At 39.8% G+C, this 27,994-nt stretch overlaps 1 protein-coding gene across 1 annotated transcript in view; it reads left to right on the plus strand.

Annotated features, from left to right (window-relative positions):
* Window positions 1-23,421, plus strand: part of ITGA8 (integrin subunit alpha 8) — a 185,979-nt gene extending 162,558 nt beyond the window's left edge. Inside the window, exons 28-30 of the mRNA XM_082617052.1 lie at window positions 3,138-3,239; window positions 18,789-18,911; window positions 20,616-23,421. Of these exons, the coding sequence (XP_082473178.1) occupies window positions 3,138-3,239; window positions 18,789-18,911; window positions 20,616-20,702 (312 nt within the window). The 3' untranslated portion in view covers window positions 20,703-23,421. The remainder of the gene's footprint in view (window positions 1-3,137; window positions 3,240-18,788; window positions 18,912-20,615) is intronic.
* Window positions 23,422-27,994: the final 4,573 nt, after the last annotated feature.

A 27,994-nucleotide genomic window follows, 5' to 3' on the forward strand; every position in this document is an offset into this window, starting at 1 on the left:
AAAGATAAAAAACTAAACAACAATGTGGAAATTCCAAACAATACAGGGCAACTATAGTTTCATCCCAGACTTAGTGAATCACAATCTGTGAACCTGATCCCAGGTGTTTATGAGGTTCAGCAAAGCACAGTGTTTTGTGAACCAAGGGAAATGACGGTAAAGATGGCTGATGAATGGAAAATGTGAGGAAGATTCAAAATGGCCAAGAGTAGAGGGATTAAAGGAAGGTGAGAGAAAATCCCCTCCGAGAAACATGTTTCTCCACATTCCAGACTTCAAATCCCATCTCTCTCTTTTTTTTTAATTTTTATTAGAGTATAGCTGATTTACAATGTTGTGTTAGTTTTGGGTATACAGCAAAGTGAATCGGTTATACATATGCATATATTCACTCTTTAAGAGTCTTTTCCCATATACATCATTACAGAGTATTGAGTAGAGTTCCCTGTGCTATACAGTAGGTTCTTATTAGTTATCTATTTTATATATAGTGGTGTATATATGTCAATCCCAATCTCCCAATTTATCCTTCCCCCACGCCTTTACTCCCTGGTAACCGTAGTTTGTTTTCTACATCTGTGACTCTATTCCTGCTTTGTAATTAAGTTCATTTGTTATTCATTAAGAAACTTCCATGTTCATAAATGCAGAATCATGTAGGACAAAAACTTTCCATCTAGAGTTGATTCGGAGATAGAGTTCTCTCATGATTTGTTTCCCAAAGATGTGACTTCAAGAGCAAGGGAATTATTTTCTATCAGCGCTTTTTTTATTGAACTTGGAGACTAAAGAAAACTTGTTATTTGAAGGTTTGGGAGCCTGGACACACATGTGAATATGCTATTATAACCCTTATGCACAGAATCTCATTACCAGAATTTGTCATGTTTCTTCTATCAGCCATGGTATTAAGGAAAGTAGATTTAAATCACCAAGTACACACAAGATTTTATGAGCAAAGATTTCCACATTTTAAAAAACGCCTGGAGGGGGTGGGATGGGGAGGGTGGGAGGGAGGGAGATGCATGAGGGAAGGGATGTGGGAACAGATGTATATGTATGACTGATTCACTTTGTTATAAAGCAGAAACTAATCTAAAAAATAAACAAATAAATAAATAAATAAAAAACACTTCTCACACAAACAAAAATCCAGCTTTCAGTTAAAATGGAAACGCCAGGAGACAAGAGAACATAGGAAGAATAATGACCAAAAAAGAATTTTTCCAAATGAACAAAGTTGCTTACCCTATAATGTCAGGATAGAAAAAACAAAAAAGCCAAAGAAGTAGTGGAACCTAGGGGTAAAACGGGAATAAAGACACGGACCTACTTGAGAATGGACTTGAGGATATGGGGAGGGGGAAGGGTAAGCTGTGACAAAGCGAAAGAGAGGCATGGACATATATACACTACCAAACGTAAGGTAGATAGATAGTGGGAAGCAGCCGCAGAGCACAGGGAGATCAGCTCGGTGCTTTGTGACCGCCTGGAGGGGTGGGATGGGGAGGGTGGGAGGGAGGGAGATGCATGAGGGAAGGGATGTGGGAACAGATGTATATGTATGACTGATTAACTTTGTTATAAAGCAGAAACTAACAAAAAAAATTATTAAAAAAAGAAAAAAAGAAGTAGTGACGTTAAGTATATATAAAAGTTTTGTATACTCTAGCCTGTCCTCATCATGTAGAAGAAATGGGGTTTATTGAAGGGAGAAAAAATTGAACCACAGGGGAAAAATAAATTTGTAAAAATATTGAAATTATTACAATGCAACCTGTTGGATTGGCCTCAAGAAACCCAACATTGGATTATAGATGGTGAAGTGCTAGTAAATGTTTAATAAACCACTTTCTGGAGGGGAAAAAAACTCTGAAATGTAACATTTGCTGATTCCCATGGTGTAACTGTTCCCGCCATGGTCAATTTCAAGCTGCCAACATGACATCACTGAATACAGAGTTGGGAAGAGATGCAGAGCAGCACACCACCATATAGTGTTTCCCCTACAGATACAATAGGCTTAAATAATATCAAGAGCATAGCTAATAGTAAAATGCAATAAAATTATTACTAAGTACTGAGTTTAGAGTGTTTACTACCTTTTAAAAAATATAACTTACTAACGTTTATGTATATATAACTTGTTTTAATAATGGCTCTATTTGACAACAGGTACTCAAAATTCTTGAAATTTTAACCTTCTGCTCTCCAGCGCCATTATGAGCCAGTTACAGCCCACCCCTGGATAGATCTCATCACTGTCTCAAGCTAAATGGAGGGGAACCACAGGAACTTAAGTTCTCAGAATGGTTTTCCATGAGTTACTCTTAAATACTTTCCCTTGACCTTAATCAGCAGTTAATATGAGAACCGATTAAACAAAAAGAACTTGCTGAAGAGTTCTGTCAAAAACACTGTATAGCTCTAGGTCAGTGGTTCTTAACCAGGGGGATTCTGCTCCCCAGAGGACACTGGCAGTAATTAGAGACACTTTCAATTGTTACAACTGGGTGAGGGGTGCTACTGGCATCTAGTGGGTAGAGGCCATGGATGCTGCTAAACATCCTACAATGCACAGGACAGTTCCTTAACCAACCCAAAATCCTAATAGTGCCATGACTGAGGGATCTGTTCTGGGTCTTCTGTATAAGATGAAATGTGATTAATTTCTTTGTAACTTAGCAGCAGTCTCTCTCCTAAAATATTTCCTTCTCTCAGATAACAAGAATTTGTAACCCACGATGTCTCCCTGTTATGTTCTTCTAATGGCACTTGTGCTTATTACTCCTTTTAGGAACTCTGCTTTTCTATTTTTATTTTAACCTTATTATGCCAAGTCTTTTGTTCATAAGATGAATTATCTTTAGAAATAAGAAGAAGATGAATGGTTGGTTGGATGGATAGTGAATGGGTGACGGATGGGTGGATGATGGACGGAAGATGGACGGGGAGATGATGAATGGATCATGAATGGATAGATGGATGTGGAAAAAGTAAAGAGAGAAAAGGAAGAGAGAAGGAAGCAGGAAATTTTGCTTTGGAAATGGACAACATGAAAAACAACCGGTTGGCTGCCAATATAACTTTTAAAAGCTTTACATGGACTATACTTAACTAAATGTTTTTAATTTCAGAGGAAAAATGATCCCTATTCTCTTGCATCCCTGGTGTCCTTTGAAGTTAAGAAGATGCCTTATAAAGATCAGCCAGCCAAACTCCCTGAAGGCAGCATAGCAGTGAGTATCTTAAAATATATGGGTCCAAATAATTTTATTGAAATTATTTTTTAAATCACTGTTTTGCTTGTGGTAGGTTTACATGCTTATTACAGTGGCTTGAGAAAAGTTTCCCGCTTCAGATCACTATTTTCTTATTTCAGTCTGGAAATTCCTTAGTGTTATTTGATCACATTTTTAAACCTTCACTGTAAATTTCTACCCCTCCCCCATAAAATTCAGGACCAATACCATTTTTTTAATGAGGCTCTTTTGTTTGAAAGACGTCCAGATAGTCATGATCATCAGAATGAAGTCATTCCGACTGTAATTTTAAAGACAGCCTGGTGAGTGAGGGACGAGGGAGACTCTTCCTTAGGGACAGTTGCCACAGACCAGCTACAGGGACAGTCATCTTTCCTTTCTAAGCAAAGACCAGTAATACCTGGGGGAAGAAAGAAGTACACTCTGAGCTTCATTTGAATGAAACAGGTTTTCAACTGAGGCTATTAAACATTACTGACACCCACATACCTGTCTCAGCACAACTGGTAGCAACCTGGCAAGGCCACGCAGAGCAGAGGGGAGAACAGATGACGGGGGATGAACAGGCACAGTCACCAAAACCCTGACTTTAACGGTGACAGTGACCACAGTCAGGGCTCCGGGAAACAACGTTAACATGTAAACCTCATCTCTTGGTCACGCCATAGAAACTTGCAACCTCGACTTGGATTCTGGTCCCCAGGTCCTTGTTACTCAAATGTGTTCTGCAGACCAACAGTATCAGCAGTACCTAAGAAACCGTTAGAAATTCAGAAACAGGCCTCACTCCAGACCTGCTGAGTCAGAATCTGCCTTTTATCAAAATCATCAGGCAGCAGGTACCCTGTCACGTTTGAGAAGCATTGCTTCGGACGGTGTAAGAGTCAATACTCTCGTAATTTCTCTTCAGCCTAGGTCTTTAAAAGGTAACTAATATTTACTCTTTCTAGTCTAATCTACTTTTTGTAATTTAAATTCATCCTTTGATTGGTGATTTTCAACCCTGAGTATGCAAAGAATCACCATCCACGTGACTTTTAAGGTTTATACATGCTCAGACCCCATCTGAAACATCAGGATTGAGTGAGTCGGGTGGAGCTCTGCCACTGTGCTTTGAAAGCTCTACAAGTGATGATTCTGCAGTGAAGCTAGGATTGGGAACCTCTAACGCAGGCAGGCAGCATCGAAGAAAATCCACAGATTTCAAAACAGCTTCTCCTGGCCTTCACCCTGGATCCACCCTGCTCTAAGTGGAAACCTTCTGGAAATCACTCTATGTACTTTGCTGAGGCTGTTAACCACAATGACCTGAAAGTATTGTTAAGAAGATTATTAAAATTATGTATAAAAACCTCTAGCTTTGTACCTAAAACGAGTTAAGTCTCAGGTCTCAATAACAGTAACCCTCCCAAAATGTCTTACTTTCTCCAGCAAAGTCCAGGAAGTCCAATTGGAAACATCCATGGATTCACACAGTCAAAATAGTTCAGTAAACTTTGGTGGCATTTAAAGCAAATACTGCCACATCTTTCTTCACTTAGCTTGCCTCTGTTTCTCTTACGAGATGTCTACTGGAGTTTGGATTTATGTTCAACCTAGAAAACAGAGGCTTTGGGTTTTTAATATAGAATGCTCATCCAAGGAGGTTCAAAGGCTTGTAACTCTAAGGGAGATAAATCTGGGTCCTTTGTTTTCTCTGAGCACATGCTCCATAACAGAAACATATGTGACAGTCAATTCCATCAACAGGATTGCATCTTTCTGTCCTGGCCACAGGTGCCAGCCTGCTGTTCTCAACTCATCTCAAAAGATCCACAAAATGATCAGATACATGCTTCCCCCGTCTGTACCACCCTTGTTCCTGCCATCTTTTAAAAAGTCTTATTATCTGATGTAGATGATTTACTGCACCATTTATGTAAAGGTTATGGGAAAACTGTTTAGGTCTCCCAACCCCTGACTGACTGAAGGAGAAGTTGCCAGTAGGAAGTTAGCTGTGCCCTACAGGCTTGATTTGAGAGGACTGTGCTTGGAGCTGGCAGATGTTTCTTGGAGCGTGTTCTCAAAAATCCTGTCATCCTTACCTTGAAAAGGACCCAGCAGAAGGGAATTGCTTCCTGGTGGTAGAATCAGTTGGACTAGGACTAGGTGGTTGGAGGATCATCAGAGCTCCAATCCATACTCTGCCACTGGGGAAAGCATCTCGGTTCCTTCTTTGGTAATAAGACAAAAATATCTGCTTGTTTTACTAGGCCCTTGTGTGCCATGAGGAGTCTATCTGTGCTTCCTTTTCAACATGGTCATAATGCAACTATTTCTTGAACCCTAGATAAACTTTCCATATTGAAGAAAATAGTAATCCCCACTTGCTACTGGCACAGTGTCTGTGTTTGTAACAAATGAACTCTCCGTGCCAGGTGACACTTGTCGTGTTCAGAGGCAAGGAAAAGGTTGCATGATGTAAAGGGGATATGACTAAATGCTGAATCACTACAGCCCAGAAGAAAAAAAATCATTCCGTTATTTGAACACTTTTTTTGCCTATTCATAAACTTTGGCATTTGTGTGTCATGTGACTAAAGCTGAATAATTTACATCTAGAAGAGGATATTATTTTCTGGTGTAACTCCAAAGGCAGTTATTATAAAATATTTCAGTAAAATCCTTAATTAAGAACTCACACATAAACTATGAGTCCGTTTGACTTTTTGAGTTGTTAGCAAAACTTCAGAACCTTAAAATGAATCTCTTACATGAAACAGTTGTCTGGAGTTCAAACTTATCACAGGACTTCTTTTCTCATAGGGGCTATTTGAATGTTTTTAAAAGGTATGTTCAGCTAGTCCACTTCATGTTATTATTTTGTTCTAAATGGCACTCTAGGTAGGGTGTCTTGGTACATTTATATAAAACATTCTTGTGACCCCACTGAAGTATGTTTACACAAGATTTTGTGATACATAAATACAGACATCAACATTAATTACCACTGCAAATACAACAGAGCTTTTTCCTTCTACCTTGGTATTTTGTCAAAATATACAAAAACATATCATAAATGTCAATGATAAAATGTAGGCATATTAAAGACTTATTTATGGTCTTTCCACCATAATAAAGAACAACAAGATTTACAACATGATGAAGGTAAGATTAAATGTTCCCTACTTAGCATTGCTTTAAGAACATCTAAACCACTTACAATTCATGGATCCCCCTTCCTAAAACTGCAGATAGTTATATTAAGTGAATTGTTAAAATTTTATACTATTTCTTTAAATAGCCATAGGTTCTTGATACAGTAAAAAAAAGAAAACAGTTTGTTAATTAGTTGGCATGTAATTGAATTTTTCTCCCTACGTTTTAAGTACTCAAGTTACTCAATGTGACTTTCTTAAAGCAGTTGAAATATGTAGTCCAAAACCCATGTTCTTAAAGTAAAGCTTTAGCCCTAAATACACCCCATTGTCCACCTTGGGACCACCTTCTTGAAAAATGAATCTAATAAAGAGGGACTTGGGTAATTTGGCTCAACACACCATTGTGTGAGATTATACAAAAGTTCTCGAGCTGTGCAGTTCAATATGGTAGCCACTCACCACATTACCATGGATGGTGAGGACCCCAGATGTGGGTGGAGTAACTGAAGAACTGAACTAGTAGTTTTACTTCATTTTAACTCACTTAACTGTAAACTTTAAAACTGTAGCAGTATAAGATATTTTTTCCATTAAACGCAGCTTTATTTTTTGGGTAAGACTACATTTTACTTTAACCAATAAAAATCCAACAGTTGTCACTTGCTGCAAGTGTAAAATAAACACTGGATTTTGGAGACTTAGGAAAAAAAAGAAGAAAAAAGGAAGAATATTTTTATATCAATTACATGTTGATATAATTTATATCGATTACATGATAATTTTGATATTTAGGGTCAAATTAAATATATTATTAAAATTAATGCCCCATGTTTCTTTTTACTCTTTTTAAATGTGATGACTATAAAATTTTAAATGACATACGTGGCTTGCATTATATTTCTATTGGAGAGCACTGATCTACAGCAGAGTTATAGAGTGTTCCAGCTTGGAGCTGTTGATACTACCAACAGAGCTTCAGAGAACATAGGGTGTTTAATAAATCTTATTCAAAATGAATGAAAAATTCTTACTATAAATTGGTGTTAAGTCATTAGGAACTCTAGAAATTAAGACCTACTTTTCTTATTTATTATCCAATGGATAATCTAAGCTTCTTGTGAGCTTGTCAAAATGAGCTGCCAAATATAAATATTAGAAATAACAAAGTTTGGGTATTTTTCAACATTTTATTTCGTGGCCAAGCTTCTTCCAAACCATCCTAGGGTTTCCACAGGACTATGACAAATTTAAATAAACGCTGGTCCCATAAAAGTGATCAATTAAGTCTTTTCTCTTAAGCTTGCCTGTAGAGTTCAAGTTTCTCGTCTGTACAGAGTATTGAGTCTCAGGAAAGCTTGGCTTTACCTGTTTCCACTTGCAGATGAAATGCCCCGTTGCCATTTACAGACCTGTATATGTCACCTGACTCCCTAATCAATGTGTTCTCAGAAAGTCCTCTCCTTCCAAGACCTGGATGACTCTCCCAATGATGTGTTACCTTTGACTCATCCACCCTTTTCTAGCAGCAGCCATCTAAATCCTCAGCCCTGGAAATCTGAAGAAGTGCTCTGGGGCACTACTGTTGTTCTGTATTTCTACTGTCTCTAGTGTAACAACTTCTCGACTAGGCAGTGAAAAACCTAGATAAGCTTAGGGAACCACCAGGGGCGACGGAAGGTCTCTGCACCTGCACCCGGTTTAGATCGAGATCGGGCAGCCTCCGTGCCACACAGAAGTCCTAAAGGCAGCAGGCGAGGACAGCAGAATGCAGGCTTGGGGGCAAAGTCACTAAGTTTGCCTTCCTTTAAATCTCTATGTCCTTTCCCCTTAGTTAATTACAGATGGTGAACGTATATGACATGCATAATCCTTCCACTCAAAGTGCTCAGAGAAAGGGTATGAAATGGTACTTTTCAAATGAACATAATGTTACCAGGAGCAGACTGGCAAAAGTTTTGGTGATGAGAATTTCAGATTTTGGAATGGATAAGGACATCAGTGATCATCTTCTCTGAGACTGTTTTAAGACTGTTGTCAGACTCTTTGGAAGCAAATGCAAACAGAAAGCCAGTAGATTTTGTAATTACACTTTGTAAAGCTGTTTTCTGCTTCTAGACACCCTACTAAGCATACCCTGTTCAATTTAATGGGGTATGAAATGGGGTATTTTATTTGTACTTTTCCATCACTTGTGCAAAAAAACCTTCAAATCTCATTATTAGATCTTTGTGAGTGACCTCTCCTGCTTGTTTCCACAGGTAGACCATGGCGGGGGGCGGGGTTTGGTTTTTTCTTTTAATTTTTACTGGATCATAGGTGATTTACAACGTTAGTTTCTGCTGTATAGCAAAGTGAATCAGTTATATATATACATATATCCACTCTTTTTTTAGATTCTTTTCCCATATAGGCCATTACAAGAGTACTGAGTAGAGTTCCCTGTGCTATACAATAGGTCCTTATTAGTTATCTATTTTATATATAGTAGTATGTATATTTCAACCCCAGTCTCCCAATTTATCCCTCCCCCCTTTCCACCCTGGTAACCATAAGATTGTTTTTTTACATCTGTGACTCTATTTCTGTTTTGTAAATAAGTTCATTTGTATCATTTTTTAAGATTCTACATATAAGTGATATCATATGATATTTCTCTTTCTGTGTCTGACTTATTTCACTGAGTATGACAATCTCCAGGTCCATCCATGTTGCTGCAAATGGCATTATTTCGTTCTCTTTTATGGGTGAGTAATATTTCATTGTATATATGTACCATATCTTCTTTATCCATTCATCTCTCGATGGACATTTAGGTTGCTTCCATGTCCTGGCTATTGATTGTAAATACATAGTGCTGCAGTGAACATTGGGGTGCATGTATCTTTTTGAATTATGGTTTTCTCTGAATACATGCCCAGGAGTGGGATTGCTGGATCATACAGTAGCTCTATTTTTAGTTTTTTAAGGAACCTCCATACTGTGATCCATAGTGGCTGTACCAATTTACATTCCCACCAACACTGTAAAAGGGTTCTCTTTTCTCCACACCCTTTCCAGCATTTATTTTTTGTAGATTTTTTGATGACTGCCATTCTGACCAGTGTGAGGTGATACCTCATTGTAGTTTTGATTTGCATTTCTCTAATAATTAGTGATGTTGAACATCTTTTCATGTGCCTTTTGGCCATCTGTATGCCGACAGACTAGTTTTATAGATAAGACATTGAAGCCTGCAATAGCCAAGTGGCAAAGAAACTCAGCAAAAACTCAGCAGCTATTCTCTCATTCCATTTCTTTTTATTAAACCAACAATTTGAAGAGACCATCAGCCCTTATTTCAACTCCTTTAGCTTAGTTTTTTTTTTAACTTAAAAAATTAGAACTGTTTCCTATGTTATAATGAAATATTGGGAGGTGACTTCAGATATTAATTAGGTAAATCAGAAGAGGGAACATGGAAAAGTACTGTTGCCTGTGTTCCTGTAAATTATCTATTAGTAAATTTTGGTGATCTCTAACACATGCACAAAATACAGACCAAAACTATGTTGTTTCCTTAGTGGACTTAGACCTTAGGGGGAAGAAACATTTACAAGAAACCTCAGAATTCTCCATGGCACCAGATTTTCTCTCTCCTAGGTCACTGTAACTGGCTTATGAGTGCATGACCACTACTACCCTTTATAGCTCCAAAATTCTGAAATTCTTATTCTGAAACTGTATCACAAGGTGAAAGTGATGCAGCAGCTCACATGCTGGGAAAGTTGGTGCAGGGCGCTGGAAGAAGGGGGTTCGCGCTGTTTTGACTTCCATGGAGTCAAGCCTCAACGGTGACTGTGGCCCCTCCTGCTCCCACCAGCTCTCCTTCAGCTTCTTCCAGTTCAGGAGAAAGAGGGTGTATGTTATCGTGCTCAGTTGTTGAGAGAGAAAGAAAGCAACAATAATGGCAGATGGATGCTGCAGCCGTGTGGCTGACAGGGTCTTGGTGCTCCAGCCGGGTATCAGGCCTGAGCCTCTGAGGTGGGAGAGCTGAGTTCAGGACACTGGTCCACTAGAGACCTCCTGGCCCCACGTAATATCAATTGGCGAGAGCTCTCCCAGAGATCTCCATCTCAACGCTAAGACCCAACTCCATTCAACAACCAGCAAACTCCAGTGCTGGACACCCCATTCCAAACAACTAGCAAGACAGGAACACAACCCCATCCATTAGCAGAGAGGCTGCCTAAAATCATACTAAAAGTTCACAGGCAGCCCAAAACATACCATCAGGCACAGTCCGGCCCACCAGAAAGACACGATCCAGCCTCATCCACCAAAACACAGGCACCACACCCCTCCAACCAGAAGCCTACAAAACCCACTGAACCAACCTTACCCACCTGGGGCAGACACCAAAAACAACGGGAACTACAAACTGGCAGCCTGTGAAAAGGAGACCCCAAACACAGTAAGTTAAGCAAAATGAGAAGACAGAGAAATACGTAGCAGATGAAGGAGCAAGGTAAAAACCCACCAGACCAAAAACATGAAGAGGAAATAGGCAGTCTACCTGAAAAAGAATTCAGAGTAATGATAGTAAAGATGACCCAAAATCTTGGAAATAGAATGGAGAAAATGCAATAAATGTTTAACAAGGACCTAGAAGAACTAAACAGCAAACAAACAATGATGAAAAGCACAATAAATGAAATTAAAGATTCTCTAGAAGGAATCAATAGCAGAATAATTGAGGAAGAAGAACAGATGAGTGACCTGGAAGATAAAATAGTGGAAATGACTACCACAGAGCAGAATAAAGAAAAAAGAATGAAAAGAATTGAGGACAGTCTCAGAGACCTCTGGGACAACATTAAGCACACCAACATTCGAATTATAGGGGTCCCAGAAGAACAAGAGAAAAAGAAAGGGGCTGAGGAAATATTTGAAGAGATTATAGTTCAAAAAACTTCCCTAATAAGGGAAAAGAAATCATCAAGTCCAGGAAGCACAGAGAGTCCCATACAAGATAAATACAAGGAGAAACACGCCAAGACACATATTAATCAAGCTCTCAAAAATTAAGGGAAAATTAAGGGAAAAGCAACAAATAATATACAAGGGAATCCCCATAAGATTAACAGCTGATCTTTCAGCAAAAACTCTGCAAGCAGAAGGGAGTGGCAGGACATATTCAAAGTGATAAAAGGGTTAGGCTTAGGGTTAGGGTTACTCTACCAAGATTACTCTACCCAACAAGGATGTCATTCAGATTCAACGGAGAAATTAGAACCTTTACAGACAAGCAAAAGCTAAGAGAATTCAGCACCACCAAACCACGATTACAACAAATGTTAGAGGAACTTCTCTAGGCAGGAAACACAAGAGAAGGAAAAGACTTATAAAAACAAACCCAAAACAAGTAAGAAAATGGTAACAGGAATATACATATTGATAATTACCTTAAAGGTAAATGGATTAAACACTCAACCAAAAGACACAGACTGGCTGAATGGATAAAAAAAAAAGACCCATATATATGCTGTCTAAAAGAGACCCACTTCAGACCTAGGGACACATACAGACCGAAAGTGAGGGGATGGAAAAAGATACTCCATGCAAATGGAAATCAAAAGAAAGTTGGAGAAGCAATTCTCATATCAGACAAAATACTTTAAAGTAACAGCTATCACAAGAGACAAAGAAGGACACTACATAATGATCAAGGGATCAATCCAAGAAGAAGATAGGGCAATTGTAAATATTTATGCACCCAACATAACAGCACCTCAATACAATAAGGCAAATGCTTACAGTCATAAAATGTGAAATCGACAGTAACACAATCATGGTAGGGGACTTCAACAGCCCAATTTCACCAATGGACAGATCATCCAAAATGAAAGTAAATAAGGAAACACAAGCTTTAAATGATACATTAAACAAGATGGACTTAATTGATATTTATAGGACATTCCAACCAAAAACAACAGAATACACTTTCCTCTCAAGTGCTCATGAAACATTCTCCAGGATGGAACATATCTTACATCACAAATCAAGCGTTAGTAAATTTAAGAAAGTTGAAACCGTATCAAGTATCTTTTCCGACCACAATGCTATGAGCCTAGATATCAATTACAAGAAAAAAAACAAACACATAGAGGCTAAACAGTATGCTACTAAATAACCAAGAGATCACTGAAGAAATCAAAGAGGAAATAATAAAATACCTAGAAACAAATGACAATGAAAACATGATGACCCAAAACCACTGGGATGCAGCAAAAGCAGTTCTAAGAGGGAAGTTTGTAGCAATGCAATCCTACCTCAAGAAACATCTCAAATAAACAACCTAACCTTACATCTAACACATTTAGAGAAAAAAGAACAAAAAAACCCCCAAAATTAGCAGAAGGAAAGAAATCATAAAGATCGGATCAGAAGTAAATGAAAAACAAATGAGGAAACAGTAACAAAGATCAGTAAAACTAATAGCTATTTATTTGAGACGATAAACAAAGCTGATAAACCATTAGCCAGACTCATCAAGAAAAAAATGGAGAAGACTCAAATCAACAGAATTAGAAATGAAAAAGCAGAAGTAACAACTGATACTGCAGAAATACAAAGGATCATGAGAGATTACTACAAGCAACTCTATGCCAATAAAATGGACAACCTGGACGAAATGGACAATTTCTTAGGAAAGCACAACCTTCTGAGACTGAACCAGGAAGAAATAGAAAATGTAAACAGACCAATCACAAGCACTAAAAATGAAACTGTGATTAAAAACCTTCCAACTGGGCTTCCCTGGTGGCGCAGTGGTTGAGAGTCTGCCTGCCGATGCAGGGGACATGGGTTCGTGCCCCAGTCCAGGAAGATCCCACATGCCACAGAGAGGCTATGCCCGTAAGCCATGGCTGCTGAGCCTGCGCGTCCGGAGCCTGTGCTCTGCAATGGGAGAGGCCACAACAGCGAGAGGCCCACGTACCGCAAAAAAAAAAAAAAATCTTCCAACTAACAAAAGCCCAGGGCCAGATGGGTTCACAGGCAAATTCTATCAAACATTTAGAGAAGACCTAACACCTATCCTTCTCCAACTCTTCCAAAATATAGCAGAGGGAAGAACACTCCCAAACTCATTCTACGAAGCCACCATCACCTTGATACCAAAACCAAAGATGTCACATAAAAAGAAAGCTAAAGGCCAATATCACTGATGAACATACATGCAAAAATCCTCCACAAAATACTACCAAACAGAATCCAACAGCAGATTAAAAGGATCATACACCATGATCAAGTGGGGTTTATCCCAGGAATGCAAGGATTCTTCAGTATACGCAAACCAATGTGATACACCATATTAACAAATTGAAGGATAAACAACATATGATCATGTCAATAGATGCAGAAAAATCTTTCGACAAAATTCAGCACCCATTTATGATAAAAGAAAACTCTCCAGAAAGCAGGCATAGAGGGAACCTACCTCAACATGATAAAGGCCATATATGACCAACCCACAGCAAAAGTCATTCTCAATGGTGAAAAAGTGAAACCATTTCCACTAAGATCAGGAACAAGACAAGGTTGCTCACTCTCACCATCATTATTCAACATAGTTTTGGAAGTTTTAGCCACAGCCATCAGAGAAGAAAAAGAAATAAAAGGAATACAAATTGGAAAAGAAGTAAAACTGTCACTGTTTGCAGATGACATGATACTATACATAGAGAATCCTGAAGAGTCTACCAGAAAACTGCCAGAGCTAGTCAATGAATTTGGTAAAGTAGAAGGACACAAAATTAATGCACAGAAAGCTCTTGCATTCCTATACACTAATGATGAAAAATCTGAAAGAAAAACTAAGGGTAAGGGTAAAAATAAGGGTAAGCTGTGACAAAGTGAAAGAGCGGCATGGACATATATACACTACCAAACGTAAGGTAGATAGCTAGTGGGAAGCAGCCGCATAGCACAGGGAGATCAGCTCGGTGCTTTGTGACCGCCTGGAGGGGTGGGATAGGGAGGGTGGGAGGGAGACGCAAAAGGGAAGGGATATGGGAACATATGTATATGTATAACTGATTAAATTTGTTATAAAGCAAAAAATTAAAAAAAAAATTAAGGAAACACTCCCATTTACCACTGCAACAAAAAGAATAAAATACCTAGGAATAAACCTACCTAAGGAGACAAAAGACCTGTATGCAGAAAACTATAAGACACTGATGAAAGAAGTTAAAGATGATACAAACAGATGGAGAGATACACCATGTTCTTGGATTGGAAGAATCAATATTGTGAAAATGACTATACTACCCAAAGCAATCTACAGATTCAATGCCATCCCTATCAAACTACCAATGGCATTTTTCACAGAACTAGAACAAAACATTTCACAATTTGTATGGAAACACAAAAGACTCCAAATAGCCAAAGCAATACTGAAAAAGAAAAATGGAGCTGGAGGTTCAGACTCCCTGACCTCACACTATACTACAAAGATACAGTAGTCAAGACAGTATGGTACTGGCACAAAAACAGAAACATAGATCAATGGAACAGGATAAAAAGCCCAGAGATAAACCCATGCACATACAGTCACCTTATCTTTGATAAAGGAGGCAAGAATATACAATGGAGAAAAGACAGCATCTTCAATACGTAGTGCTGGGAAAATGGGACAGCTACATGTAAAAGAATGAAATTAGAACACTCCCTAACACCATACACAAAAATAAACTCAAAATGGATTAAAGACCTAAATGTAATGCCAGACACTATCAAATTCTTAGAGGAAAACACAGGCAGAACACTCTATGACGTAAATCACAGTAAGATCCTTTTTGACCCACCTCCTAGAGAAAAGGAAATGAAAACAAAAATAAAGAAATGGGGCTTAATGAAACTTAAAAGCTTTTGCACAACAAAGGAAACCATAAACAAGACGAAAAGACAACCCTCAGAATGGGAGAAAATATTTGCAAATGAAGCAAGTGACAAAGGATTAATCTCCAAAATATACAAGCAGCTCATGCAGATCAATATCAAAAAAAAAAAACAAACAACCCAATCCAAAAATGGGCAGAAGACCTAAATAGACATTTCTCCAAAGAAGATATACAGATTGCCAACAAACACATGAAAGGATGCTCAACATCACTAATCATTAGAGAAATGCAAATCAAAACTACAATGAGGGGTGGTGCAGTGGTTGGGAGTCCGCCTGCCGATGCAGGGGACAGGGGTTCGTGCCCCAGTCCGGGAGGATCCCACATGCCGCGGAGCGGCTGGGCCCGTGAGCCATGGCCACTGAGCCTGCGCGTCCGGAGCCTGTGCTCCGCAACAGGAGAGGCCACAACAGTGAGAGGCCTGCGTACCACAAAAAAAAAAAAAAAAAAAAAACTACAATGAGGTATCACCTCACACCAGTCAGAATGGCCATCATCAAAACATCTACAAACAATAAATGCTGGGGAGGGTATGGAGAAAAGGGAACCCTCTTGCACTGTTGGTGGGAATTTAAATTGCTACAGCCACTATGGAGGTTCCTTTAAAAAACTAAAAATAGAACTACCATATGACCCAGCAATCCCACTACTGGGCATATACCCTGAGAAAACAATAATTAAAAATGAGTCATGTACCACAATGTTCATTGCAGCTCTATTTACAATAGCCAGGACATGGAAGCAACCTAAGTGTCCATCGACAGATGCATGGATAAAGAAGATGTGGTACACATATACAATGGAATATTACTCAGCCATAAAAAGAAATGAAACTGAGTTGTTTGTAGTGAGGTGGATGGACCTATAATCTGTCATACAGAGTGAAGTAAGTCAGAAAGAGAAAAACAAATACCGTATGCTAACACATATATATGGAACCTAAAAAAAAAGTAAAAAATGGTTCTGAAGAACCTAGGGGCAGGACAGGAATAAAGATGCAGACACAGAGAATGGACTTGCGGACACGGGGAGGGGGAAGGGTAAGGTTGGACAAAGTGAGAGAGTGGCATGGACATATATACACTACCAAATGTAAAATAGATAGCTAGTGCAAAGCAGCTGCATAGTACAGGGAGATCAGCTCAGTGCTTTGTGACCCCCTATAGGGGTGGGATAGGAAGGGTGGGAGGGAGACACAAGAGGGAGGGGATATGGGGATATATGTATACATATAGCTGATTCACTTTGTTACACAGCAGAAACTAACACATCATTGTAAAGCAATTATACTGTAATAAAGATGTTTAAAAAAAACAACTGTATCAGTGTGCCTCCAGTAATATTAGGGTCATTTTAAGTTATCATTTCATGCCCTTTCTCTGAGCACCTTAAGATGCAGGATTGAGCACTGATTTCATACATTATCAGATGTAATTCACCAAGGAAAAGGGATATGAAGAGAAATGGTCTGGTCCCCAACTGGCTTGTGGAGCCATATCCATGCAGAGGATCACTTCAGAGTAAATTACTTAGGCTGCAGATTCCAGGTGGCATGGAGATGTTTGAGTCCTTGCAATGCATTTCTTCAAAATTGGTACCATGTGTCCCGTCCTCAAACCGTGTCAAGTAGGGTGAGTGTGATCCCACTGTGGTCATGGAACGTTGCTATCATGAAACTTCCTATCGATGCTCTGGATGAATAGGGGCAACACCGGCCAGGGAAGCTAACGGGCAAAGGAGGAAGGTACAAAGGTGAGTAGGTTACACCAGCCTTTCTCTCATTGAGAGCATCTGTCAAGTCCCGGCATTCCTCACCACGTGGAATCTCTAGCGGTTTCACCACCATCAGTGTCGTTGTTCAGCCTGGATGTAAATGACACTTGGGGCTGGAGAATCAAGTGAATTAAGTCACCAGTACGTGTGTGGCACAAGGGACGTGGACCAGGATGAAGGAGCAATAAAAACCTTGACAGGCTAAGAAGAGCACAGGCAGAATGCTCAAATCTAGTTAAGAAGATGAAAGCAAAGATGTGAGCAGAGGGACTTCCCTGGTGGTCCCGTGGGTAAGACTCTGCGCTCCCAGTGCAGGGGGCCCGGGTTCGATCCCTGGGTGGGGAACTGGATCCCACATGCCGCAACTAAGACCAGGCACAGCCTAAATAAATAAATAAATAATAAAACAAATCAATAAATATTAAAAAAAAAAAAAAAGACGTGAGCAGAGGCAGGACCCAGCGCTAGGGCACAGGCTATGAAAACACCCATGTTTCCAGCCAGGGGAAGCACCAGAACCACCAACCTGCCCTGAGTTCACTCTCACCTCCTGGTGGGGTAGGGGAGTGTGGCCTAGAGTTTCTGCATGTGGGTCAGGATGAGACTCAGGATCCTTCCAACCAACACAGTTAAAACGAGAAGCACATGAACCAGTTCAACTGAGGCGATGCTCACTTCTCTCTAAAACCAGATAGGCCTGCTTTGGTGAATAACATTTTAGATTCAAGAATGTTTTTCTTTCTCTTTTCTTTGACAGCAATTGTGCACGGCAGGGCTGGGTCTCTCCTTGGTTTGTTTGGGGGTCTCCAGAGGCAGAGGTCCCCAGCACATGGGCTATAGGAGAGCTTCTTCCCACGTGGGGAGGCAAGGGTGGGTCACACACATGGAGTGTGCAGTCCTGCTGGGAAGGTCTCATTTTTCCTCTAAGTTCCCTTGCAACAGTGGGGAATTCAGTGAGGCCCAATAGCAACTGAAAATTGGATTTAAGACCGAAGGCAGCTCCAATACATCGGGACAATTAGCGTTCATGTGGCTGACTACAGTTACTTTCATAAAATGCATCATGGCCTTACATGACTGTGACTACTAGAGCAATGATGGCTCTTTCTTGATAGAGCACAGAGCCTAGGGCTAAAGAGGCAGTGACACTAATTAGATCTGTGGATCACTTAGCCCCCTGGGACTCAATTTTCTCATCTGTAAAATGGGGAATTCGGTGATGTCTATCCTTCTTGCACTCCAGCAATCCATGGTTGTTTGCAAGCTCACCTCTCAGTGAGGTGAGCCCAGTTCTGTGGAGAAACGTGTGGGCAGACTTGGCTTTTTGTAGGGTCTACTTTTAGCCATTTTTGGCCGTAAAAGGTCCAACCCAATTTAAGGTAACTCCTTTCCACCTCAATTCTATTCTAGGGTTTCTGGGTTGGTATAAGCCAAACACCCACCAAATGTCTGTAATTGGACTTGCACCTAACCTGGGAGGCTTGAGAATGTGCCAATTTTTAAGATGCCATGTTCAAGTGCTGTAAACCATCAAATCTCCACTGGGGTGATATCAATTATTGCATGGATCCTTTCAGAAGTACTCCCCCCAGTATTATATTGGTAATTACTGCTCTATTTCACCCAATAGTTTTCAAGTTAGAGCTCATTTCTTTTATGTTCCATTCCAGATTAAAACATCGGTTATTTGGGCAACCCCAAATGTTTCCTTCTCGATCCCGTTATGGGTAATAATACTAGCAATACTTCTTGGATTATTGGTTCTGGCCATTTTAACCTTGGCTTTATGGAAGGTAAGTTTATTTGCTTTCTTTTCCTTTTTCAGTAGAGAGGCCACTGAGAGGATTTAGAAGGATATACCTAGGATTTTAAAAGACAAGGCTAGAGGCATGATTTGGGGATTTCCAACATAGGGACATGAAGGGAAAATGGTCTTGTTTGCTTTGGCAAACTTAGTATGCTTGTGGAACTGACATTTAAGAAGATTGAGGGTGTTTACTGACGTTTTTATCTTGTAATTTCTTGTAAATAAATGTAAAGAGAGTTGGACCTTATTAACTAAGGCCTGTGATCTTCTTTCCAATATCTTGGAGTGATCATGTTATGATGAAGACTTCTTTTTCTTATTTAATTAATCGACATCTTTTTGTTGACACAATCCTATCAGCAATACTTTGAGAGTTTTCTTTATAAGCACTACACGGATGCAATTAATATAGTAATTAATTATTACATGGGCTTTCAATGACACCACATAGATCATGCATGTTCTAATATTCTCAGACTTGCTTTTTTGATCTTGCCAACTACTCCATCTCCATTAAGAAGCCTTAACTTACTCTTTCATGTGTTTTGCTGAAGTTTCTGCTAAAAGTCTACAATGTGAATTAATTTCTGGTCCCCAAACCACAGTACTGCCAAGTTTCACAGAGCTTTCCATTCCAAAATAGAAACAATGTCACAATGACATGACTGTGCAAGTAATTAATCCAGTCACATCTTGGTTAATCACTATTGTTGTCATTCTCCAAAATCATAGTGTATTTTTATTTTGAAACAACATGAGGCATGCTTAATAAACTGATAAAACCTTGCCTTTTGAGTTAAATAATGGCTTTCCTGAACATTATCAGCTGTTTTGTGCCATCCTGAGCCCACAAAGGTCTACTGCACAGTCTACCTTTACAAATAGACTTTCATGTTAGTCTGTTATTTATAGAAACTTTATGTCCATAAATGATGCAACGATACACAGCAATTGATAGAATATTGCACTAGTCCTACAAAGGAAAGATGACTCAATGGTTGTAAGTCAAACCCAACAAATGGGGCTTCCAACCTAAGAAACAATAAGAATTAAGGTTCTAGGTTTCTAGGAAAAGTTATATTCTCCTAGACCAAGTATTCCTTTGAAATTCAGGAGAATGAAAATTCTATAATCACCTCTTCCCCGAGTTGCTGATTGATCTTCGGAGTCCCGAAGATGTTCTGGGATTGAAATAAAGGACCCATCTAATTTTCCTCCATATACTGTATGTTCCACCAAGTGCAGAGAGATAGATAAGCATCTCCTCACTTCTTCCTTCAGTCCATCCCAAGGTAGCCCACAGTCCACTTCAGGAATCTGCCATCCCTGGCTGGCAGTTCACATTGTTGCTGGCTCCAGAAAACATGTCGAAAGCAGAGAGGGACTCCTTGGGCCAGGTTGCTGTAACCCCAGAAAAATATACAAGGTCCATAAGCGGTTTATATAAAATGAACATTCTCCCACCACCATGGACATGGCAGGAAGGATACAGACGCTCTGCGTAGGCAATGAACTCCTCTCTGCAGGTAAAGAACACACTGCTTTCACCTCCTAATTTGGAGAATTGGGCAGATTATATTCTCAGAGCACCAAATTCCTTAGACAACAAATAAAGGAAAAACTCTTAGAATGAGGACTTTCACAAATTCTCAGGATGACCTGACTTGCTAGCCCGTTTCTCTCTTTGTAGTGCGGATTCTTTGACCGAGCAAGACCCCCCCAGGATGATATGAATGACAGGGAACAGCTGACCAATGAGAAAACCCCTGAGGCGTGAAAAGGAAAACCAAAGACCAAACAAACTCCGACACTGGTCCAGTTCAAAGAAAAGAAGGATCAGGAAGGTTCAACCCAAGTTTTCCTCTACCTGCCACTGTCCTAAGAAATGGAAAGGCCATGGTATCACCTTGTCTACACTGTGCTTTGGAAAAGTTGCCTCGGATCCCAGTGACCCTTTTGGGGAAGGAAGCATCCTCGACGCTGCAGAAACAATGGACAATCGTGGAAGATGTCTTTGGCTTTGAGTCCTTCCGTATTTGGCAGACACTCTGAAATGGGTATGGGAACGTGAGGTTGCTTTCCAGATAAATCCAACTGAGGTCTCAAAGATGCAATGTCTGAATTAGGATAGACTTTAGAAGGTGAACTAGGACCAAACCTTCCGACACTACTGTATCCAACGGAATATTTGACACCTCCCTCTGGAAGAGAAACATTTCTAATGACGTTACTGCTCAGGGAGACCAGCCTATGCTGTTGGGACTGTGAAAGTACTTTGGAAACGGCAAAGATCATCTTTGTAAGTGAGGATAACGATTTATTTATTTATTTTCCATGGCTCTAGGCTGATACTCTAGAGGATTTGGAAATTAAGATTTGGTTCGCTGGTTTTCAAAATCACTCACTAGATTTCCTTCCGAGATATCCAGTTTGTGCAGAATATATCATTTAACAGAACTTAGTCAGGATTTAGACAGCGTTAAAGAAAAGCAAATTGGTATTCGAAGACCGTTTCACTTAACACCTTGCTGCCTTCTACCTGAAATTACTTTCATTCACACTTTCCAGGGACTCACATCTGCTTAATTTAGCTTTGCAAAAAGTTGCATTTGTACTTCCTTTTACAAAAAAAAAAAAAACAATCATCTTTCCGTTGACTTAATTAGCAATATACAAATTTCCAGGGACTCTTGACCCTAGGTGGTGCTTAAAAGTAATGGTAAAATTTCTAGAGTCCATTAATAAAAAAGCAATTTAATAATTTGGGTAAACATTATTTTTAATATCTACAAGAGGCAATGCCAACATTTAGCTTGGTATTAAACACCTATTTTTTTCTACTACACCTCAAACTTATATTCACAGAAAAGACATGTTAAACATAAATAGGAGGAAACATGAAGTTAGGCACATGTGAGATGAACCTAGAAAACATGTTCCTAGGGATTTTATTTAGAATTGCCTATTCCCACTTTACTATTCATTTTTACTGCTAATCTTTATAGTACCTGACTTTGGAAAATAATTTTTACTTAAGCTATTTTCCCATTATCTTTAATTTAACCATCACAGAAACTTTATGTTTAAAACTCTTGTAAATAATCCATAATCATGTGTAACAGTATCATTTTTCAAGTAAAATTGACCAGCCAAATTTATATAGTCTGCCCAAGTTTGTATCCTTTTTATGATAATGAAAAACTATTATGAAGAGATGCTGAACAAATTTTATATTTATGTGCAATATTTTATAGACCTATGTATCAAAAGCATGTTTACACTGGCATTAGTTACTTTTTAAATTAATATCCTGAATATTAAGTATGATAGAACCAGCAGACCCAAATCCTTAAGTTTATGAAGCAGTTGGAAAATTTATATCCCTATTTCAACAATCACACTTGATTTGAAAGATGAGCCAGACTCACAGACACTAAATTTTCGGTCATGCCTTAACCTGGAGAGGAGCCATTTGGTTACAGCTGCACAACTTCCTTGGAAACCAAACGAAAGGCACATGGACGAATACACTGAACAGTTCATATTCTGCCTGCTTGTGGTTAAATTCTGTCACGGTAGTGGTTTCAAGCTGTCAGGAACCAAAGTCTGGCTCCCAGTGTGTGTGGCTCACTGGGTGAGAACTGCATGTTTCAAAGAGTTGGAGGGTCCCACACCAGCCTCAGGGGGTCTTAGGTGTTAGTTGTCTGGGTAGAATTGGTCGTACAGGGAGGTGGCCGTTTCTGTAAGATGATTGGAGGGATGTCTCTCCAATCATATCACAGAGATGGGTCTCTCTTCCCCCAAATAAAGCCCCAACTCTTCTCATCATGCCTGACTTCTGGCCAAGAGAGAATAAAAGATCCCTGAGAAAACACACCTATTGCCTTTTAAGCTACCCTTTGCGAAGGAACTCTTAGGTCTGGGACCCTATAAGCCAGGGCGTACAGACACCTGGAGGAGACTCGAGGTGCCAGGGGCAAGGCTGGATCCAGAACAGAGCAGGTATGAGGACTTCAGAGGCAAGCTCCAGGCTCACAGTCTCAGCCAAGAGTGGTCCCCGTCTAGAAGGACAGGCGCTGCCACCTGCAGGCAGTTCACAGACGGCCATCAACGCACACTGAGGTCGGGTGTGTTCTTGAGCATCCCCCGCATGGAGAATATTCTACCAGTGCACTGCGTGAATCTGCTTCTCATCATGTAAAGCCAATCACTTTCGTCATTCGTAATGTGCCGTGCTTCTCTTAGAATCTATCTATATTTTAGATATGCCTTTTGAAATACTTGCAGCTAGCTTTTAAGAATGGGAAAAAATGGGCAAATCAAGTTTTATAAACTTGGAGATTTTTATACACTAAGTAAACAACATGGACCAGTCGCCACTGAAGCCCCACTCTTTGAACTCAACTCTTGCTTTATTTAAATACATGTGTAGATATCTGTGAAGATTTTCATGTACCTATTTACCTTGTCACTAATAAAATTAAAAATTAAAGACATGATGACTATTTGTGGTTTGTTTCGCAAGCAACATAAAGGTTTCCCACAATGGCAGACACCAAAGGTTTCTGTCTTAAGGCCTTCATTTTTTAAAATTTATTTATTTATTTATTTATTTATTTATGGCTGTGTTGGGTCTTCGTTGCTGTGTGGGCTTTCTCTAGTTGAGGCGAGCAGGGTCTACTCCCCATTGCAGTGCACGGGCTTCTCATGGTAGTGGCCTCTTCTGTGGCAGAGCACGGGCTCCAGGGACACAGGCTTCAGTAGTTGTGGTACATGAGCTCAGTAGTTGTGGCACGCAGGCTCAGAAGTTGTGGCTTGTGGGCTCTAGAGTGCAGGCTTAGTAGTTGTGGTGCACGGGCTCAGTAGTTGCTCTGCGGCATGTGGGATCTTCCCAGACCAGAGCTCAAATCCGTGTCCCCTGCATTGGCAGGTGGACTCCTAACAACTGTGCCGCCAGGGAAGCCCACACCTTGATTCTTTACTGCAAAATCATTTAACATTGGAAGAGATTAGAAAGAGCGAGAACACGACACTTCTTTGGGATGATGAACATGTTCTAAACTTAGATTGTGGTGACGTTTGCATGAATAAACTAAGGAGGACTGGACTGTACGCTTTAAATCGGTGCATTTTACGGTATGTGAATTAAATCTCAATACATATGTTTAAAAAGGTGTGAGTCATTTCTAATACTTACACTTTCATACAACTGATTTCTTTTCTCTAACTGCTGTCAAATTTTGTCCATATAAAAATCTTGCTTTTTTATGAAGCCTTCTTTGAGTCTTCAGCCAACTTAAAGGCTCCTCCTGTTCTCCAGTGGCATTTTGTGAATGACTACACTTTTCCGTTTGTTCTCATGACTGTTTTCCAGCTGGGCCAACCCTCTGTGTGAGCAGGAATATCTTTCACCTTTGTGTTTCCTACACCTAGCACCAACATCTGTTATATAGTCAGTGCTCAAAAACCGTTCTAAAGTGAATGAATGAATATACATACGTGCACAGTAATAATCATGGGAAATATGTACTTCTGTAATCTGCTCCCATTATAAAGCTTGGAGATACACACATTTTTTATCCTATTTATAGGGTTCACACAGTGTTGTTATAATAGTTACACAATGTTTGATCCAATTAGCAGATCATCATTTGTTTAACCAACCCTCTTACTGGAAATATTTGTTCACAGATTCATATATTAAGAATAGCATGAAATTGAATACTTTCATACCTGAGGCTTCTTTTTGGTTATTTTGGTTATTTCAATGAGTGAACTTCAAAAGAGTGAGGTGGTTTGGTTAAAGTATATGAAGATTTTTGTAGTTCTTGATAATATATGTTTCTTAAGAGGACTAGATCAATTTGCATTAACCTAAAATACCATTTCCTTCATAATTCTGTCAGCATTTTAAAATATTTTGGTAATTGCTTTCAAATATTACTTTATTTCAATTTGTATTTCACTGGAATTTGGTACATTTAATGTACACATTTGAGTTCTAATATTTATCAACCATTTAATATAGACCAATTTATTGCTCATAAAGGTATTTAAATAGTTGCCACTTCTCTGGTATTCATGAATTCGAGTGAAAAGAACCCAGTGCCTGGATGCTTTTCTTATAGCCGAAAGCAAGCAGTAGGATGAATCCTTCACTTCATACTGTATATTCACTCACAGTATAAAGCCTAGACATATCTAAAAATTCAGGGTGGTCCAGAGGTGCCTATGTATCCCAGATGAAAAAATGTAAAAGGAAATAAGATTCAGGAATATTGGTGCTGAAAATCAATGTGCCATGCCAGTACAAACTAGCTGAGTGGGGCAAGACTTCCCCTCAGCACACCCAGAATAATCTATAATGGGCTAGCCCCATCGGTTAGAGGCCACGCATGCTCATGGTGGGGGAAATGAAAGAAGTCTTGTCGTGTCTTGAGAGTAGTAAAGTGCTTTCTAGTTGTATGCATGCAACAACAGCTCAGCCTTCTCACCAAATTCTGTTGATACCTTTGTCACTTCCAGCCATTTTATATACAGATACTGTACAGCATCAAAACTTTCTAAAGGTTGAGTTGAGATCTGGGTGCCTAGAGTGGGCAAAATAAGATAAGGATCACTCCTTGGAGAATTCTGAGAAAAGGCAGAATTCCCCCCAGAGTTGCACACTTCCTCTGTGAAAGGTGACCATCTCACAGGTTACGTTTATAAGACTCAGCACCCTGGTGACCTCAGGAAGAACCAAAACATGAACACCTTTGGTTGCTATCCATGAATGCCAACACAGTACCTCTCTAGGGCCTAATGTTCTTTTCCCCACATACAGCAGATTTTCTCCTTCAGAACTGTGATGACATTAAAAGTTGATTTCTGGCCTTCTAAGCTTGCATCCTTCCTCGCTGTCCTCTCCCTTCTCGCCACCCACCACCTGCTCTGGAGGAGCTGGCTCAGTCTATTGCTGCCAAACAACATGTGGATACGGTGGTGTGGGACCAGGCATCCCGAGCACCGGGCCTGGGCCGCCTCTTGCCTCACCTGGGCCCACCCACTGGACGCGGGGCAGCAGGGGAGCTCTCCTTTCATTTTTGAGCTGTGTGGCTGACAGGGTCTTGGTGCTCCAGCCGGGTATCAGGCCTGAGCCTCTGAAGTGGGAGGGCCAAGTTCAGGACATTGGTCCACCAGAGACCTCCCGGCCCCATGAAATATCAATCAACAAGAGCTCTCCCAGAGAGCTCCATCTCAACATTAAGACCCAGCTCCACTCAACAACTAGCAAGCTCGAGTGCTGGAGGCCACATGCCAAACAACTAGCAAGACAGGAACACAACCGCACCCATTAGCAGAGAGTCTGCCCAAAATCATACTGAGGTCACAGACAGCCCAAAACACACCACTGGACATGGCCCTGCCCACCAGAAAGACAAGATCCATCCCCAGCCACCAGAACACAGGCACTAGTCCCATTCACCAGGAACCTACACAAGCCATACAACCAACCTCACCCAATGGGGGCAGACACCAAAAACAACAGGAACTACAAACCTGCAGCCTGTGAAAAGGAGACCCCAAACACAGTAAGTTAAGCAAAATGAGAAGACAGAGAAACACACAGCAGATGAAGGAGCAAGGTAAACACCCACCAGACCAAACAAATGAAGAGGAGATAGGCAGTCTACCTGAAAAAGAATTCAGAGTAATGATAGTAAAGATGATCCAAAATCTTGGAAACAGAATGGAGAAAATGTAAGAAACGTTTAACAAGGACCTAGAAGAACTAAAGAGCAAGCAAGCAATGATGAACAACACAATAAATGAAATTAAAAATTCTCTAGAGGGAATCAATAGCAGAATAACTGAGGCAAAAAACGGGTAAGTGACATGGAAGATAAAATAGTGGAAATAACTGCCACAGAACAGAATAAAGAAAAAAGAATGAAAAGAATTGAGGACACTCTCAGAGACCTCTGGGACAACATTAAACACAATATCATTCGAATTATAGGGGTCCCAGAAGAAGAGAAAAAGAAAGGGACTGAGAAAATATTTGAAGAGATTATAGTTGAAAACTTCCCTAACATGGGAAAGGAAATAGTGAGTCAAGTCCAGGAAGCACAGGGAATCCATACAGGATAAATCAAAGGAGAAACAGGCCAAGATACATATTAAACAGACTATCAAAAATTATATACAAAGAAAAAATATTGAAAGCAACAAGGGAAAAGCAACAAATAAAACACAAGGGAATCCCCATAAGATTAACAGCTGATCTTTCAGCAGAAACTCTGCAAGCCAGAAGGGAGTGGCGGGACATATTTAAAGTGATGAAGGAGAAAAACCTGCAACCAAGATTACTCTACCCAGCAAGGATCTCATTCAGATTCGATGGAGAAATTAAAACCTTTACAGACAAGCAAAAGTTAAGAGAATTCAGCATCACCAAACCAGCTTTACAACAAATGCTAAAGGAACTTCTCTAGGCAGGAAACACAAGAGAAGGAAAAGACCTACAAAAACAAACCCCCAAAACAATTAAGAAAATGGTAATAGGAATATACATATTGATAATTACCTTAAATGTAAGTGGATTAAATGCTCCAACCAAAAGACATAGGCTGGCTGAATGGATACAAAAACAAGACCCATATATATGCTGTCCACAAGAGACCCACTTCAGACCTAGGGACACATACAGACTGAAAGTGAGGGGATGGAAAAAGATATTCCATGCAAATGGAAATCAAAAGAAAGCTGGAATAACAATTCTCATATCAGACAAAATAGACTTTAAAATAAAGGCTCACAAGAGACAAAGAAGAACACTACATAATGCTCAAGGGATCAATCCAAGAACAAGATATAGCAATTGTAAATATTTATGCACCCAACATAAGAGCACCTCAATACAATAAGGCAAATGCTAACAGCCATAAAAGGGGAAATTGACAGTAACACAATCATAGTAGGGGACTTTTAACACCCCACTTTTACCAATAGACAGATCAACCAAAATGAAAATAAATAAGGAAACACAAGCTTTAAATGATACATTAAACAAGATGGACTTAATTG

This window comes from Mesoplodon mirus, assembly GCF_964341445.2.
Source record: "Mesoplodon mirus genome assembly, chromosome: 4".
NCBI lineage: Eukaryota > Metazoa > Chordata > Mammalia > Artiodactyla > Ziphiidae > Mesoplodon > Mesoplodon mirus.